Genomic DNA, 14,880 nt, shown 5'->3' on the forward strand with positions numbered 1-14,880 from the left:
TAATATTCTTGCTGGTCAATACACTAATGGCCAATGTCTTGGCGCCCTCCAACCTCTTCATTCTGGCAGATGCCCTCCATTTAAAAAGATCCTGCACATTGGTACCTTTTATTGGGACTTGCTTCTGAGGGCATGTACAGAGTCAAGAAAGAAACATGCGTCATTGAGCAAGGGTGGGGATTAAATGTGACTCTGCTCTATGACTTCCAGGACATAATGACAACACAGAGCCACACAGTACCAACTGGCAGTGTGCAGAAGCACTGCTGTTAAACTTCTGGATTTAGACTGACACCTAGGGATATTCCAAAGGCGTGGAATTTGTGATTGGAGTAACCACCAGAAAGTGCTTTACTGAACATAAGTAAATTGTTTTACAAGCAAATTCCATTTTCATGGCATCTCCCTGCCTTTGTCGGTCTGATAGCCCCCGTTTTTGTGACTTGCACAGTCTATCAGATTGACAGGTCACCTAGAAGATGTGATGGTCTTTAATGCTTTCTTAATTCCACACTTCACAAAAAGTAATGGGAAATATTCAAATGTCCCAAAGGATAATAAAGTTTCTATTGAAATTAAGCATCCATGAAACACACGAACCAAACGCCAAATAATCAGAAAATGTTTTTGTCAAAATGCCAAAAAGAGCAGAGACTATTCCTTGAGGATCCTCATAGGAGTCAGGAAGATGGGATGATGGGACACTGTAGGTAGGTGTTTACCTGCATTGAGGATTAACCTACTTAATCTCCCTCATTTGCAATACATTTTTCAGGTTTTGTGTTTTTCTTTCAAACTGAGATATCGGAGTGCTTCAAAACACTGAACACAAAATGAAATTCCAAATGAATATCACTGAGACTTCAATTCTTTGTTTCTCAACATTATTTTTTGTCAAATATGAAATATCCTACAGAATACGTATTAAGCATAGATTTTTCCTACTGTATTGTATGTGCCATATGACATTAGGAATGTCTTTTGCGAATGCATTGGTTTGCTCCATCCAAATGTTGCCCCTAACTTAAGGATGACTTAATTACTTTCTGAACTCTTACCACTGATCTTACAAATATTATGCATACAAATTAACGGAGTCAGGTACTGACTCATTCCCTTAAATTTATAGCTATCTAAGGATAGATTTTTAACTGTTTTGTCAGCTGTGCTCAATAGGGATTCTGTAAGGGAATCAATTGTACGCTAATGTATGACCAGTGATTCAGCAGAGATGCAGATCCACCTGGTCAGATGATCCCATAACCAACCCAGTATTTCACATTACATGCAAACATTGCAGCAGAAGGATGCTACAATATGTGCCAGATATTTCCTATAATAAAATAATTTACTTTTTTATATAAATGTAAAAACAATGTTTTATAAATTAATAATTTAAAAACATCCATGTGTGTTGCATGTTTAACTTTTGTCTTGCAAACCATATTGTAAACCTATTTGTATTGTACAAAAACAGTTAAGTTTAATTTCTTTTCAGTTGTGTTATATACAGTATCTGCAAAATTTATAAATATTATCAAGGGACAGCCAGCACATTTTTCACAGCAAAGAGTTCAGCGCTTCTTAAGGGCTGTATGACAAAAGTAAAACACAACACAAAAACGAACAGAACAAAAAATGAAAATAAAGCCATATTTGTATGCATAGTTCATTATGAAAATTATTTACAAATAGATTTTCAAATCTTTTTGGGCAATAGATAATTGCATCATCTGCTTGTATTAAGGCCACTCAGATGTGGAGCATACTTCTCTTTAACAAGTTCATAAAGATCTGTTTTGTGGTGATCGTTTATTTCTCGTGGAGGACATAAACGTTGATTGTCTACCTGCCAGAAATATTTGCAAAATAGGTATCGGTGGAAGAGCGCTTACTTACACATATAATACGTAGCTTTGTTGTAGCACTTGCAGCATAACAGTCTGATCTTTAATCACTTTTTGGTCATTGGGTCAAATGTCTTGTTTCCTTGGAAGGGTCGACATTTAGGTAACACTGAGAGGTATGATCTGAGTATAACTGTAAAAATCAGTTGTTGTACCTATTGACCTTGATAAAGTGAATGATACTTCTGTCAGTAAACTGCTCACTATGTGCTTAAAGTGTTACTACAGTGACATGTTTTTCTTTCCCACTTAGTTACATGTTCATGAAGGTCAAAAGGATAACTTGGATGGCTTTATGACCACCTTTAAAAAAACACCTCCAGCTGATGGAAATCATGGAGTATTTTCAGTGGATTGTGAAATGGTAACATGTAATTGGTATTGCCTCACTATGGCAGATTGTTGTTGATGCAAGCCCGCGTTGCTTTTTATTATATGTGCTATGAAAATGTATACATTTATCATAATGTTTAACATCCTTCAAGGAAAGTTCAGTTTATTTAAAAAAACAAAACAAAAAAAAACTACTTGTTAAGCTGGTAGAGTATTCTTTTTGGGAGTATTGTTTCACTTACCTTAGAGTATAGTTTCACTTACCTTAGAGTATAGTTCCTTGCCTATTTAGTCTTCCCATGTTTATGATCCTATCTATGATTTGTACCTGAGAAGCACAGCTTCAACAGTCGACCCCTGAATAGGGCCCAAAGGCAGTCTAATTGATGGGTACGCAGATTCATTAGAATTATGGCAAATTATCATAACTCAAATTGTGCTAATGAGCCAAGTTACACCCACACATTTACCATTTAATTCTCTCAACATCAGGCTCCTTTAATACCAGTTCAAATTGTATATCATCTTGGGATACTATTGGTTTATTGAGCGCTCAAATACCCAACAGTGTCCTGTTGCTATCAGGAACCAAAGGGAGCAAAAGAAAAGGCATGGGTGGCTAGTGGAAGACTATTTCAGGTGTAGACAGTGTTAGCGGAAAAAGTCTGACCAACAGAATGCACTTTAAAGAATCTAGGTACAATAATAAGGAAAGTAGAGCTATTAAGGTATATCTGACTCATGGTGGAACAGCGAATGAAAACAGATGTTATGTAGGTGGGTGGGCCAACATGCAGAGCTTAATGATAATAGGGCAGGACCTTAAAAATGGGGCTTTTCTGAACCAATAGCCTCCAAACCAGTAGCTTCCTGGTTTCCCTTTGAAGGCGGAAGGAGTTGAAAACAGTAGTGTTCTGTGTTTGAATATGGAATTGTTCAAGAAGGAAGGTATCCTTGGAAAACCAGCAATACCTCTTACCCTGCCCATTGCCAGACGATAAGTTGACGTGATATCCTGGTGCTTCCACTAGATACCAGGGATATTAATTTGTAAGGGGAGTGGCCCCTTGGGAAAGGGCATGTGCTTGCCTCTCCATCCCCCCACAATATTTTCAGTTTTTGTACCTGGTGAGGGTGTTTACCCTTAATATGTCCCCTTAGGAGTGGGAGGAGAGGGGAAGAAAGACACCTTGGGTACCAGGGAAATTGGTGTTAAAAAGTAATAATAAAATAAGATGATAGCAACCCACCATGCATAGGTCTGTGCCCCCTCAGGGGTGGGGAATTTAATAAAATATCTACTTGTCCATGGGACAGGTTGCTTCATAAATCTACTTGTCCTGTATAAAAAATAAAAAAAAGACTTGTCCCTTTGGTGCCATGTATTGCGACAACAAATTATGGCAGCAATCATTACGTAAGAACTCTGATAATAGCCTCTCTGATTATGCCAGGGCTAATACTATATTAGTGGTTGAACACTAGCAGCGTCAAGCCCTGCTATAGCAATTTCCTTATTTTGCCACCTTTCCGCAGATCTACATACTGCGGATGGAGGAAGCAGTAAGCAGTAGTTCAGGGCTAGTTTGCCTTTAAGTCTGTGCAAACCTACTAAAATGCATGATTTAAGGATTTTTACCACCTCTTCTTTAATCTTTTCCCGTACCGAGAAAGGTTGGAAATGTACTCCTGACAAGAAGGGAAGTAGAAGTTCTTCCAGGATTGGGGAAAAAAGTGGTTGGAGGGAAAGTGAACTTGTAAATGCTCAATAGACTTTTGCATGAGCAAATCTACTCATCCATTTTTGCTTCTGATAAAATACAGTGCACAAATATGTTCCAGGAGTACGATTTCCTAGTCTACTTCTGTAAATTCTTGCGAATTCATGAAAGCCACTAATGCAAAGACATGACCCGTGGTTGTACGTTTGTGACTTTCTTTAAGAATTGGGCCCCCAGTTACATCTGGTGTTAACCAAGACATTTGGCTTTTATTAAAATTCTACTTCCCTCTCTATCCCTCTGTCAGCTGGCTATACTATGAGTGATAGCATTCTGCTCTTCCACAAGGAGCATATTGGCACACAAAGTAGTTTTGTTCAGTGCCAGGAACTACTGTGGCAATGTGCGCTTTTTGAGACCAAAATGTTTTTTGCCAATGTTACAATGGTGAGGGCCTGGCACCTCCCAGAACAATAAAGTATTACAAAAGTCATATCAAAACAAGACACGGTTTGACAAAACCAAAAGACTGACCTCCAATGTCAGATCAGTTGGCTTTGCCAGTGCTTGTTTATTTTCATGTTTCCCATAATCTTGTAGAAAATGGTCACTCTGATTTTTCCATTATGAATATTTTTGGGAAATTCTAAGATGCATTAACACAGTTTACTAAATGATGCTTAAAAGAAATAGTACCTAAACTTTCACAATAATTTAGCAAAACATTTCTTTTCCTACTTGATTTTTTATCCGACCATTTTAGTGTGAAAGCAAAGTATCATCAGTCTTGCTTACAAGCTTCTGAAAACATTTGCATCTAACCAGAGAGCATTCTAGGAGCATTATACGTAGCCTCATATTAAACCTTTCAAACATGTGTACCCATATTTTTTACTAGAACAACTGTCAGTAGTGCAGTGTGATCTTACAACATTTGTTTAGCTTGCTCACCCTAATAATAAAGGCTTTGCATTAATAAACCATAAATACAAGTTTATACAGCATTAACATATGTACACAAATATTAACTCAACTACAGACAGTCCCATTAAACTGGCAGCCTAAGGATTTGTGCTGCAGGTGTTTGGACCTACTGGTCAAAAGGACACAATAACCATGAAAACTTGTTGTTCTTGACCTCAAGCAATGTGTCTGGGCGTCGATCTACATCCCTGCCCCAAAAAGGGTTATTACTATTTTTTGCCCTCCGTGAGGGGTAAAAAGCCCATTAGATGCCAGGGATTGATCTGCCTAAAAATAAATAAAAAGGTGGAGCAGACAACCCTGTTTACCCTGTGAGGCAGATTGGGGGTCTCCTCCCTCCCCCCTGCTGGGGGGAGTGAAGTCCCTCAGGCACTCTGAGGGCTCCCCTGCCAACTTTAGAAGCTCCGACAAGGCCCCAAGTCAGAGATCCAGCTTTTCCATGGGTGGAAACCTGTGTTCCTAGGCTTCATTCTCTGGCCTGCTATATCACTTAGAGCCCAGGAAGGGGTCCTCTGCTTGTAGTCTGGCTTTCTAAGCTCTGACCATGCCCCAAGTCAGAGCCCTGGCTTGCCCTGGGGTGAAATCTCTGACCCGTGGCTCCCTTCTCCAGCCCACTGTGGCAAGCAGAACCCAGGGCAGGTTTCTGCAGGCCCAGGGAGGGCTCCCATGCTTGGCTGGATGAAAAATCTGAGTCCCAGGTCAGAGCTCCAGCCCATGTGGGGCGAAAGCCCAGGTCCCTGGGCTCCATGCTCCAGCCTTCTAATGTGACAGTGTCTAGGACAGGGTTCTCAATTCCCCTGGAGGACTTACCTGCTTCACCATGATGAAAAGATGCATTTGGGTCAGAGCTCTGTGAGCCCTCTGCCTACCCCAACCCCTTCTTTCACTCCTCACAGCCCTGTACCTGAGGCTAAGCTTTGACTCTGAGAACCTGTCACAGGGAGCCCCTTGTCCTTCTTAAAGCAAGCAGAATCTGATTCTTAAGACACAATGTGACCAAATGGCTGTTCATCAAGCCCTTGTTTGTCCTAAATATTAAGTCCTGCACGTCTAAGTGCATACAGCCGGTACAGTGAAACTGCAGATGGCTCTTTAAATCAGTTATTGTTCTTTTGATTGCTTAATTTGTTACTTGGATAACTGTGGCAATTCTCAAGCTAATGCATGCTACCAAGCACTAACTTGCCAGGATGTGTGAACTTAACAGACCAAGACCAATTCAGGCTCATCCGGTCGTCACTTTGGTGACTCTGGAAAACCTTGAGCCATTTGCATGTCTGGACATGGATATTTACCCTATCAACCTTCGATGACTCAAGTCCTTGAATTAAAATGTGTACAGTTTAAATCCTTTAATGAGGAATCAATGTAGGGCAAGTCTGGTGCCAGAAGCCATTGTAATTCCAGCTCCTATAGCATAAATTTAAGTCGCTGAAATTTAAAAGCTTGTAATCTAGATCCTGAGGTTGAGCTAGCGGTCCATCATAAAGCAAGCTACAGCCTGACCTAGTCCGTAATGCTCTCGACTGAGTGTCCTGGGGGTCTGAAGCAGCTAAATATGAGCACATAACCAATAGCTAACAAGTGCCATAAGGGAAAGTTGGAAAGAACTTTAAAGATTTCAAAAGGGTGAAAAATAATAAGGTGAATAGGTGAGGTCCATGTAGTCCACCTGAAGCATTCCATACTAGTAAGTTGGTCACATGGGAAGGCAGATCCCTTTCGGCCAGGCTGCTTCTGGTTACCCCGGGACACCACAAGGTGCATTTTCTCTGTGGTTGTGCACTGTGACCTGCCCTGGATTGTCAGGAAGCTTCAGGATGACTATTGTCTCTCTGCTCTGGCTGAGAGTGTTGCAGCTGTTTTGCCATGTCCGCAGGGGAGAGAGAGATTGGCTACCTCCACATCTTCCCCATGCAACTGCTCCTCCCCATCTCTGGGTGTTCTGGGAAGGGAGGTCGGGCCCCATGCTCCCAGCCTGTCTGACTGCGTTGGACTACGCTCAGTGGGCCCAAACCATGTTGCTCTGCTAGGTGTGGAGGCCCATGGTAGGCACCAGGGATCTGCTGCAATGTCAGTTACTCGGCTGACGCTTATTTAAACACAGACCAAGGAATCTAACGTGTGTGAGTCACAGGGCCAATCAAATCCCTGTGATGCAGTGGAGGTGAGTACGTGTGCTGGCTGAGGTGGAATCCTGTATTTATGCCTTAGAGGTGAACTAGACCTCACATTAGCAGGCTACATGTCAATGTTTTGTAAGCAGAAAGGGTAGTTGAGCCTCACTGCCTTAGTGTTGTTGGATGAAGGATAAGGTTGATGTGATCAAATGGGCTTCAGCCATAGTTCTTAAAGTGAAAAAAAAAATGTATAATGCCCACTGGCTAAGATATGATTCAGTGGTACACAATGTTCACATACACTGAAAAAATCAAAGGTTAAATTGATAAGTGAGGAAACGCTGGTTGGTGGGAATTTTGTAGATAACTACACATTTCGGAAGTTTGCATCATATGTAAGGCAAATGAGAGATTTTAGGCAAATTGTGAGATTTGCCAGATTGTCGATAATAAATCCTTGAGGCACCTGCTAAAGGCATGCTACCCTAGACTTCTCTGGGTGTCTAATTTTCAAAAATGTCTGTCTGGGAGATTTACCCAGGCGGCACTTGACACTGAGCTTGAGTAGTGCACCCATTTAGGCATGGCAACTGGAATGTCGGCACTCTGCCTGCCCATATGTAAAAACAGCGTTTAGAATAATCAAACTTTTCTCTTGTTTGCATTGGGATGGGGATGCTTTATTCAATGGAGCAGGAAGACTGTTGAGGGATTAGGGGTGAGGCTTGATGTCAGGATGGGTTAGGTCACACTCGCACCACTATTTTATTAAAAAAAAAAAAAAGTATATTTTATTAAAATATAATGCGCTTTACTACACATTGGGCCAGTACTTTGGCCCAGATCTCGTGGGTCCTCAGCAAGGGGTTGCCACCACTTTAACGCAGGGCCCAGTCCGTTCTTTTGAACCCGGTGAAGGAGAGGAGTCCTTCCCTTGCATTCCATTACATGGAAACCGAGCACCTGGACCCCATTTGGGCCCAGCAGGAGCTCTGGTTCTCATCTACTGGGAGAGCTTTCCACCTCCCTCAGAGAAGAGACTGGCCATCAGGTCACTTTTGGGGACTTACCAGCGCTTGTACCCTCCAGGGAAAGCAACCAGGTGGACTGCAGGTTACCCATGTTCTTTCCCTACAACTACAGAGGAAGTCTACCACCCATTCTAGCAATCCGTGCACACCAACAAACTGAGAGGGCAGAAGAGAAATTATATGGATCCCTAACAGAGCTATCATTGGGACATCCAGGGTGAACTTGGAATTCTGAACACAGAGTCAAGGCCAGAATGGCGTGTTTATTTTAAGTTCAAAACGTTAACCAGTGACATTGCCATGTCAGTCCCTTGTAGATGTGGTAGATGTCTCTGGTGTAATTTCCTACACACCTAATTTTGATGTAAGTGCGTTCAACAATTTCATGCCTGAACTGCAAACCTGTATCTGCATTTAGTTTACCCTTTGCCTTGGAGACCATCAGGAGTCCGAAGTAACTTGTTGAGAACTGCACTAATGAATAAGGATGGATTATTTCCTCATGGTATTGAATGCCAGTCACATGAATACATGTATTTGGCAATAGAACGCACCTTGAAGAGCACAGTCCCAGACAGCCAAAAGAACCACTTAAGGCTTGCTTTGTGAAATGTCACATTTGTTCATTCAAGTACCAGGCATACAAGCCACCTTTGAAGCATTCTATAACACGGTATTTGATATTGTGTTCTATATTCTCAGTAAATACGGAGAATGAAGAAAAGGATATAGCTGTTGGCGAACATGTTCTCCTTCCAGTGTTTCCTCACAAAGTCCTAGCATGCTATCAGCCTACGGTTGGAGCACCTATACCTGTATTATTTTCGCTTTCATCAGATATTCTGACTGATAATTCTAACTGAAGATTCCCCACCTTTTGAATACCCGCAAGCACCCAACTTGATAGGGAGAATTCTTCAGCAATACTTCTGCACGCGCAAAGTGTTGTCATATGGTTCCACAGTAACTCCATTATCACCCAAAAGTGACATAGGGGGCCTACAGATGAGACATACTCCTGCAGGCTAATGCCACTTCCTTTTTTCTGCATCCTTCAAAATGGACCCAGAGCTTTACTCCCACCTTTGCCAGTCTTGCAACAGTTGTTGGAGGCTGGCCCTCTGTGTAGTGTAAAAAATCGAGTTCAAGGAGCCAGTCTCTCACACCAGTTCCCATGTTCTTTTCTACATTATGCTAGGGAACATGTCTCCCTAAAAAACTGCCAGGATTCAAACCATCCTGAGTCTTCATGAAGCAGATGTCTGTTATGGATCCACATGTGTATATGGTGCTTGGGCTCTGATCAAGATTTGAAGTTGTATAGGTATACCCTCATACATCCAAAGGTGACCTGGGAGTGGGTGCAAAGCTCTACTTCACCAAGCAAAAGAAGGGGTTGCAGTTGAAGCACAAGTCCCATTCCTTTTTACATCACCAGACCACTCACAATCTTGTTCTGGTATCATGCTGGTATTATGTGACATCCTATTCCCACTCCAGGTCTTCCAATAAGTTGAGGTTTGAAACAAGCCAGAAGTGCAACAAAGCCAAGCAGGAATCCGTTCCGAGCCACTCAATCAGACAAGAAGGCACAAGGGCATGAATCAAAAGATCAACCCCCACAGATAGACTGTCAGACTTCCTTTGTTAGGCCCTCACTCATCACCAATTGACCTCTCTGAATGCATTACCTGGCCTGTACAGGCACAGATCCAGGTTCTACCCAGGTCCACCCCAGTTCCTTCTGTGCGGGCACCAAAACTGAGCCCAATCTAAACTCCATTCTCTGATTGGGGTCCCATGTCTTCCTAAGGGATTACTAATTTGCAACCAATAATTATGCAACTGGATTCTCAGCCTCTTCCTCAGTGCCAGTACTGCTAGTGGCTGAAGGCCTTATTAGAATTATATTCATATGTGGTCCAGAGCATACCAAATATCCTCCACAACAGCAATTTATGATACTGATAACTGACTGTTGTGATGGGAATTGTCTTCTATATGATGCACATTTGTGTCCCCTATCCTGGATGCCCAAACTGCATATACCTGTGATCTTTATTCTTGGTCAAACCATGTAATCCAGTACGTATGCATTGATCTAAGCCTGCTCTCTGACAATGGATTCTGGACCTTGTCCTCAACAGGGTGGGACCCAGCAAGTGCACCCTATAGGGATGGAGGGTTACCAACCCTATAGCAGGTTTGACTCGCCCAGTCCGGTGGTCAAAGTCTACTGTGGTTGGTAAATTATAGTGACGTGCCTTTTTACCTGTGAGACCTTAATGCGGGCCTAGAGGCCCTTTCAGTTAAGGTGCTGTTCTCAATGAGCTTAGTGTAGGAAAGTAGGATCTTTCTGACATAGTTACCACCACATTTTGCTTGGTGTTAGTATGTTTTGACTGTAGTGTCCTGCTAATCAGGACCCCCAGTGCCAGTGTTCTGTCCCCTAAATTTAGTTCGTAATCAACTTTTACACCCCACAATTGGAACACTGGTGTAACCCTGTAGGTCCCTAACATATGGTACTTAGGTACCCAGGGCACTGGTACACCAGTGGTCCCCTGTGGGCTGCAGCATGCCTTATGCCATCCAAACTGGGACTACAGGTCTGCCATTATAGCCTTTGTGAAATGGTGCATGCACCTTTCCTCCAGATATAAGGTCACCCTAAATCATGGTCACTGCACTCTTACCTTATAAGTCACCCCTAAGGCAAGCCATTCAGCCCCATGGAAGGGTCCATGGTTCTGAGTGTGAAAGCGCCCTGCATAAGCAGAGGCACCCCTGCAAACCCCAGACCCTATTTTCTGGGCTGTGTGAGTGTGGGGAGACAATCTTAAGGTATGTAGTGGACACTGGCCATCATAAGATGTCAGCTTTATAATGGCTCCATTGAACCTAGTCATGTTTGGTATCAGACATGTTGGAATCATGCAACTACACAAATTAGTGTTGCATGATACAATGTACTGTGGGGGCTCCTTAGAGGATTCCCCCATATCTGCCTGCGCAGCCATGCAGGGTCTACGTGCAAGCCAGTGCTGGTGCGGAACTCATGCTGCTGAGCTTATCTCTGGAAGGCAGAACAAAGACTTTCCTGTAGAGGAGAGGTGTTACCACTTCTCCTTTAGAAATAGGTGTCTCTGAGCTAGGGTGGGGGTGCTCTTCAGTGCCACAGACTACTTTGAACCAGTTTACTCCAGTGCAGGAGCCCCCAGCTCCATCTCTGGTGCCAAACCACGCAAAGGACAGGGGAGTGACCACCCTCATGTCTGCTCCTCCCCTAGGAAGGTGCCCAGAGTTCTGCAAAGTGGCCCCTGGACTCTGCCAACTTGAAAATAAAATGAACAGAGGCCCATTGGAGCATCTGACTTACCAGTCCACCAGATTAGTTTCCCTGACCCAAACCCTCCTCACTGCTTCACTGCAGAAGCTGTACACCCACCTTCCTGGGATACTTAAGAGCTCCCCTGAGGGTGGGGACCCTAGATTCGTCTGCAAGATTCTTCAAGACACTTCTGCTGATGGGCACTGGGTTCTGTTGCTGGACTTCACCAGGTCCCAAGACAAGACTGCATCTGGTAGGAGGCCTCCTATTGCAACTTTGTCTCCGGGTATTGCAAGGACTCTACAACTTCCATGGCGTGCATTGTCCAGAGTCATAAAGACTCTGCCTGCACTAAGGACAGCAAGAAGGAATCTCCCTTGGCGTGAAGGAGTCACTCCCCTGCATCCACAGGCACCTCAGCGTCTGGTTTGTGGATCCTGCTGTCCCATGGACTCTTTAAGGCTCTGCAACACAGGTGTTGGTTCTGTGGCTCTCCAAAGGTCTGACCTTTCTTTCTTTGCAACTGGGAAGACTGTGGTCCCTCGCTGGAGCTGCTTGGACGGAACCCCTGTGCACAGTGTCTGTTGTTCCCAAGGCTTGTGGCTCTTCAGTCCAAAGACCAGCTAGCTCCAAGAAGCCCCAGCCTCAAGCATCCCACAGCTCCAAGAGAGACAGCCTAACTCCTGCAACATGGGCATCCATATGAGGTCTCCTCGTTACTGTCTGTGCCTACTGCCAGAGGATCCCCCTGGGGGTCCTCATTGATTTTTGCTGGCTCTTCTTGCTGATGCTGGCTCTTCTTGCTGAGGGCTGGCGCTGACTTACCTATAAAGGTTGAGTCCCTTGGACCTTGCTGGTCCCCATTTCTGCAACTCTTCTTGCCACCACATCTTTTGCATTTACCAAGGCTTCCTGGTGCTTCTCCTGGCCTTTGATCTTTCTGCAGTTCGACAACCAGTGTGGGACAGTTTGTGGACAGCTCCTGGGATCCCTCAACATTGCTTGGGCTCCGCAGCTGCATCTTCAAGGCCGTTGTCCAACAAAGAAGTATCCACAAGAAGGATGGGCATTGCACTCCTGTACCCCCTGGGTGGCTTGGACTCTGTCCCCTCTCTCCACAGGCACTCCTCTGGCAGAATCCATGCCTGGATTCCACCGACCTGGTCTGTGGGTCACTGTAGCAGCTGGACAGCTGAGGTCCCCATTGACTTCCAACGGGAGGTTCCGACACGGCTTCATCCCTATGTACCTGGGCTCCGTGGTGTAGGTACTCCACTTCTCTGGGTGTCCATGGTGGGTCCAAGCCCCAACAGGTTTCCTTGGGGTCCTCTGGGAAGGGTCCTGAAACACACAAACTTCAACTGCAACTTTCCCATGTTATCCTATGGACACTCACCCAGGGTAAAATCTCTGCATATGGGTGCCTGAGGAAACCTAGTTGCTTACCTTTGGTATTCCTCATTCTTGAAGATCCTTGGGTTTCAGTCTCGGTTAGTTGTGACTTTCACATCTCATCTCATTTTTTTTATTTGTTTTTTAGTTAATTGTTCGGCCCCCACATAGGGGCCCATGTTAATTTAAGCTATTACTTACCTGTTTCTAAGAATACGTTTGTGTATATATATCTATATGGTTAGGAGATATACCAAAGTTAGTTTAGTGCATGTGTTTTATTACACAATACATTGTTTTTCTAACACGGGTGTGGTTCTTTGTTGTGTGAACATCACTGACTGAGTATTGTGGTATTTGCAATTGCGTTACACCGTCTCCAGTAAGCCTTAACTGCGCTCCACAGCTACCCTATGAGATCTTTGGTTATTTGGAACCACTAACACTATCACTAAGGGTTGCCTGGACTCAGTACAGGGTGCCTCACCTATAGGTGTACACCATATACTGAACTAAGAGTTCTCCAGCTACATGATGGCTTCACTCAATATAGGGTGAATATACACAGATGTCAGTGTTTGATTTACCAGTACAGGTAAACAGAGGGCACCTTAGAGCTGCCCTCTGAAAACATACCAGCTGTTAGTGTGTTAACTCACTGGTCCTGACAGGTTCTGCCACCTTAGCCATATTTCTATTCCCCCCCTGTCGTCACCCCCCCCCCCCTCCCCCCCCCCCCCCAAGGTGAGAGCCAGTACTCTTGTGGTCCAGAGGCAAAAATCTGCACTGGCCGCGGTTGTTGACACCTCCGCCAGGCAGGATGGACATTCCAGGTTGGGAAGCTTCAAAGGCCTGGCTGCCTCTGTAATGTGACCCAAGACTCTCCAAATGGCAGAGATGACCAAACTCCCTGTCTTACTTAGGAGGTGTGCCCACTTAATGCCAGTCCCACCCCTAAGGTGGACGAGCTGAAGTGGACACCACTTTTTAAATTCCTCCATCTTGTTTACAAGGAATTAGGGTCAGGGTTATGCCTACTTCCCAACAGAAGTGGTCATAGAAAGTGTGTAGTAACCCTAAAGGTGAGCAACCCATTGGTTGCCACCTGGCACTCCCTGTAACGTCCCTAAATTGAGTATTTAAGTGTCGCACTTGAACCCTAGAACTACGATCCTGATGACCTAAGAAGAAAAGGACAAAGATGCACCCGCAAAATAGTAGAAGCAGCAGCAAGTGACCTGATACCAACCCCACCGGCCTGTCTGCACTCTTCGACGGACTCTGCACCAGAAGCTGCCTCGTGCAACTGAGCCTCCAGAAACCTGGGAGGACTGCCTGCCTTCGGAAAATAGTCATTGCCGGTGAGAAGAGTACCTGCTCCCTCACCAACTGTTCCAAAAGAACTCTGCAGCCTCCAGAACCACAAATACCCAACACCTGAAAACACCATTGCACTGCCCTCACCGACCCGAGTGGGAGTGGACCTCCTGTGCCAGCCAGGTCCCCAGCTGTCCAGAACCTGAGTCTATCGTAGTTTCACCCCTCCTGGACTCCCTGAAGTTGCCTGCAGCCTCTGCATGCAGGCCGCCTCTCTCTCAGCCTCTGTGGTGAGAGAAATCAGACACCTAAAGCAACCTCTGCTCCCGACCCTGTGCCTTGGATAAGAGGACCCAAAGGTGCACCAAGTCCCCAAGCACCCCACATTTGCAACTTTCCTGTCTGTTGTCCCTGACTGGTCCCCCAGCTGGAGCCTGCAGCTTAAATCCACGGAGACCAATCCACTGTAAAATACATTGGGCACCCGACACGTACTGCACCCGGGCCGCCCCAGTGCTGCCCGGAGTGACCTGTTGGTGTCTCCAAACTCTTGCCCAGTACTCATCTTAAGTTTACAAGACTGTTCCAGTGAGTCCTCATTAAGTGCTTGTATTGCAAATGTTTTCCTTCCATAGGTTAACATTGATGAAATCTGAAATTGCAGTGTTGATTTTTGCAGCTGAAAAGAATTTATGCTTGAAAACGTACTTGCCTTATAACTAAGTTCTTGGGTTTAAAGTATAT

General features: G+C 44.5%; 1 protein-coding gene across 2 annotated transcripts in view; it reads left to right on the top strand.

Moving 5' to 3' along the window:
• The window catches only part of LOC138300865 (RNA exonuclease 1 homolog), a 1,124,016-nt gene that overhangs the window by 904,826 nt on the left and 204,310 nt on the right, over window positions 1–14,880 (top strand). For both annotated transcript variants that reach the window (XM_069240707.1, XM_069240715.1), the window contains exon 12: window positions 2,161–2,271. In XM_069240707.1, coding sequence (XP_069096808.1) covers window positions 2,161–2,271 — 111 coding nt within the window. The remainder of the gene's footprint in view (window positions 1–2,160; window positions 2,272–14,880) is intronic.

This window comes from Pleurodeles waltl, chromosome 1_2, assembly GCF_031143425.1.
Source record: "Pleurodeles waltl isolate 20211129_DDA chromosome 1_2, aPleWal1.hap1.20221129, whole genome shotgun sequence".
Lineage (NCBI taxonomy): Eukaryota > Metazoa > Chordata > Amphibia > Caudata > Salamandridae > Pleurodeles > Pleurodeles waltl.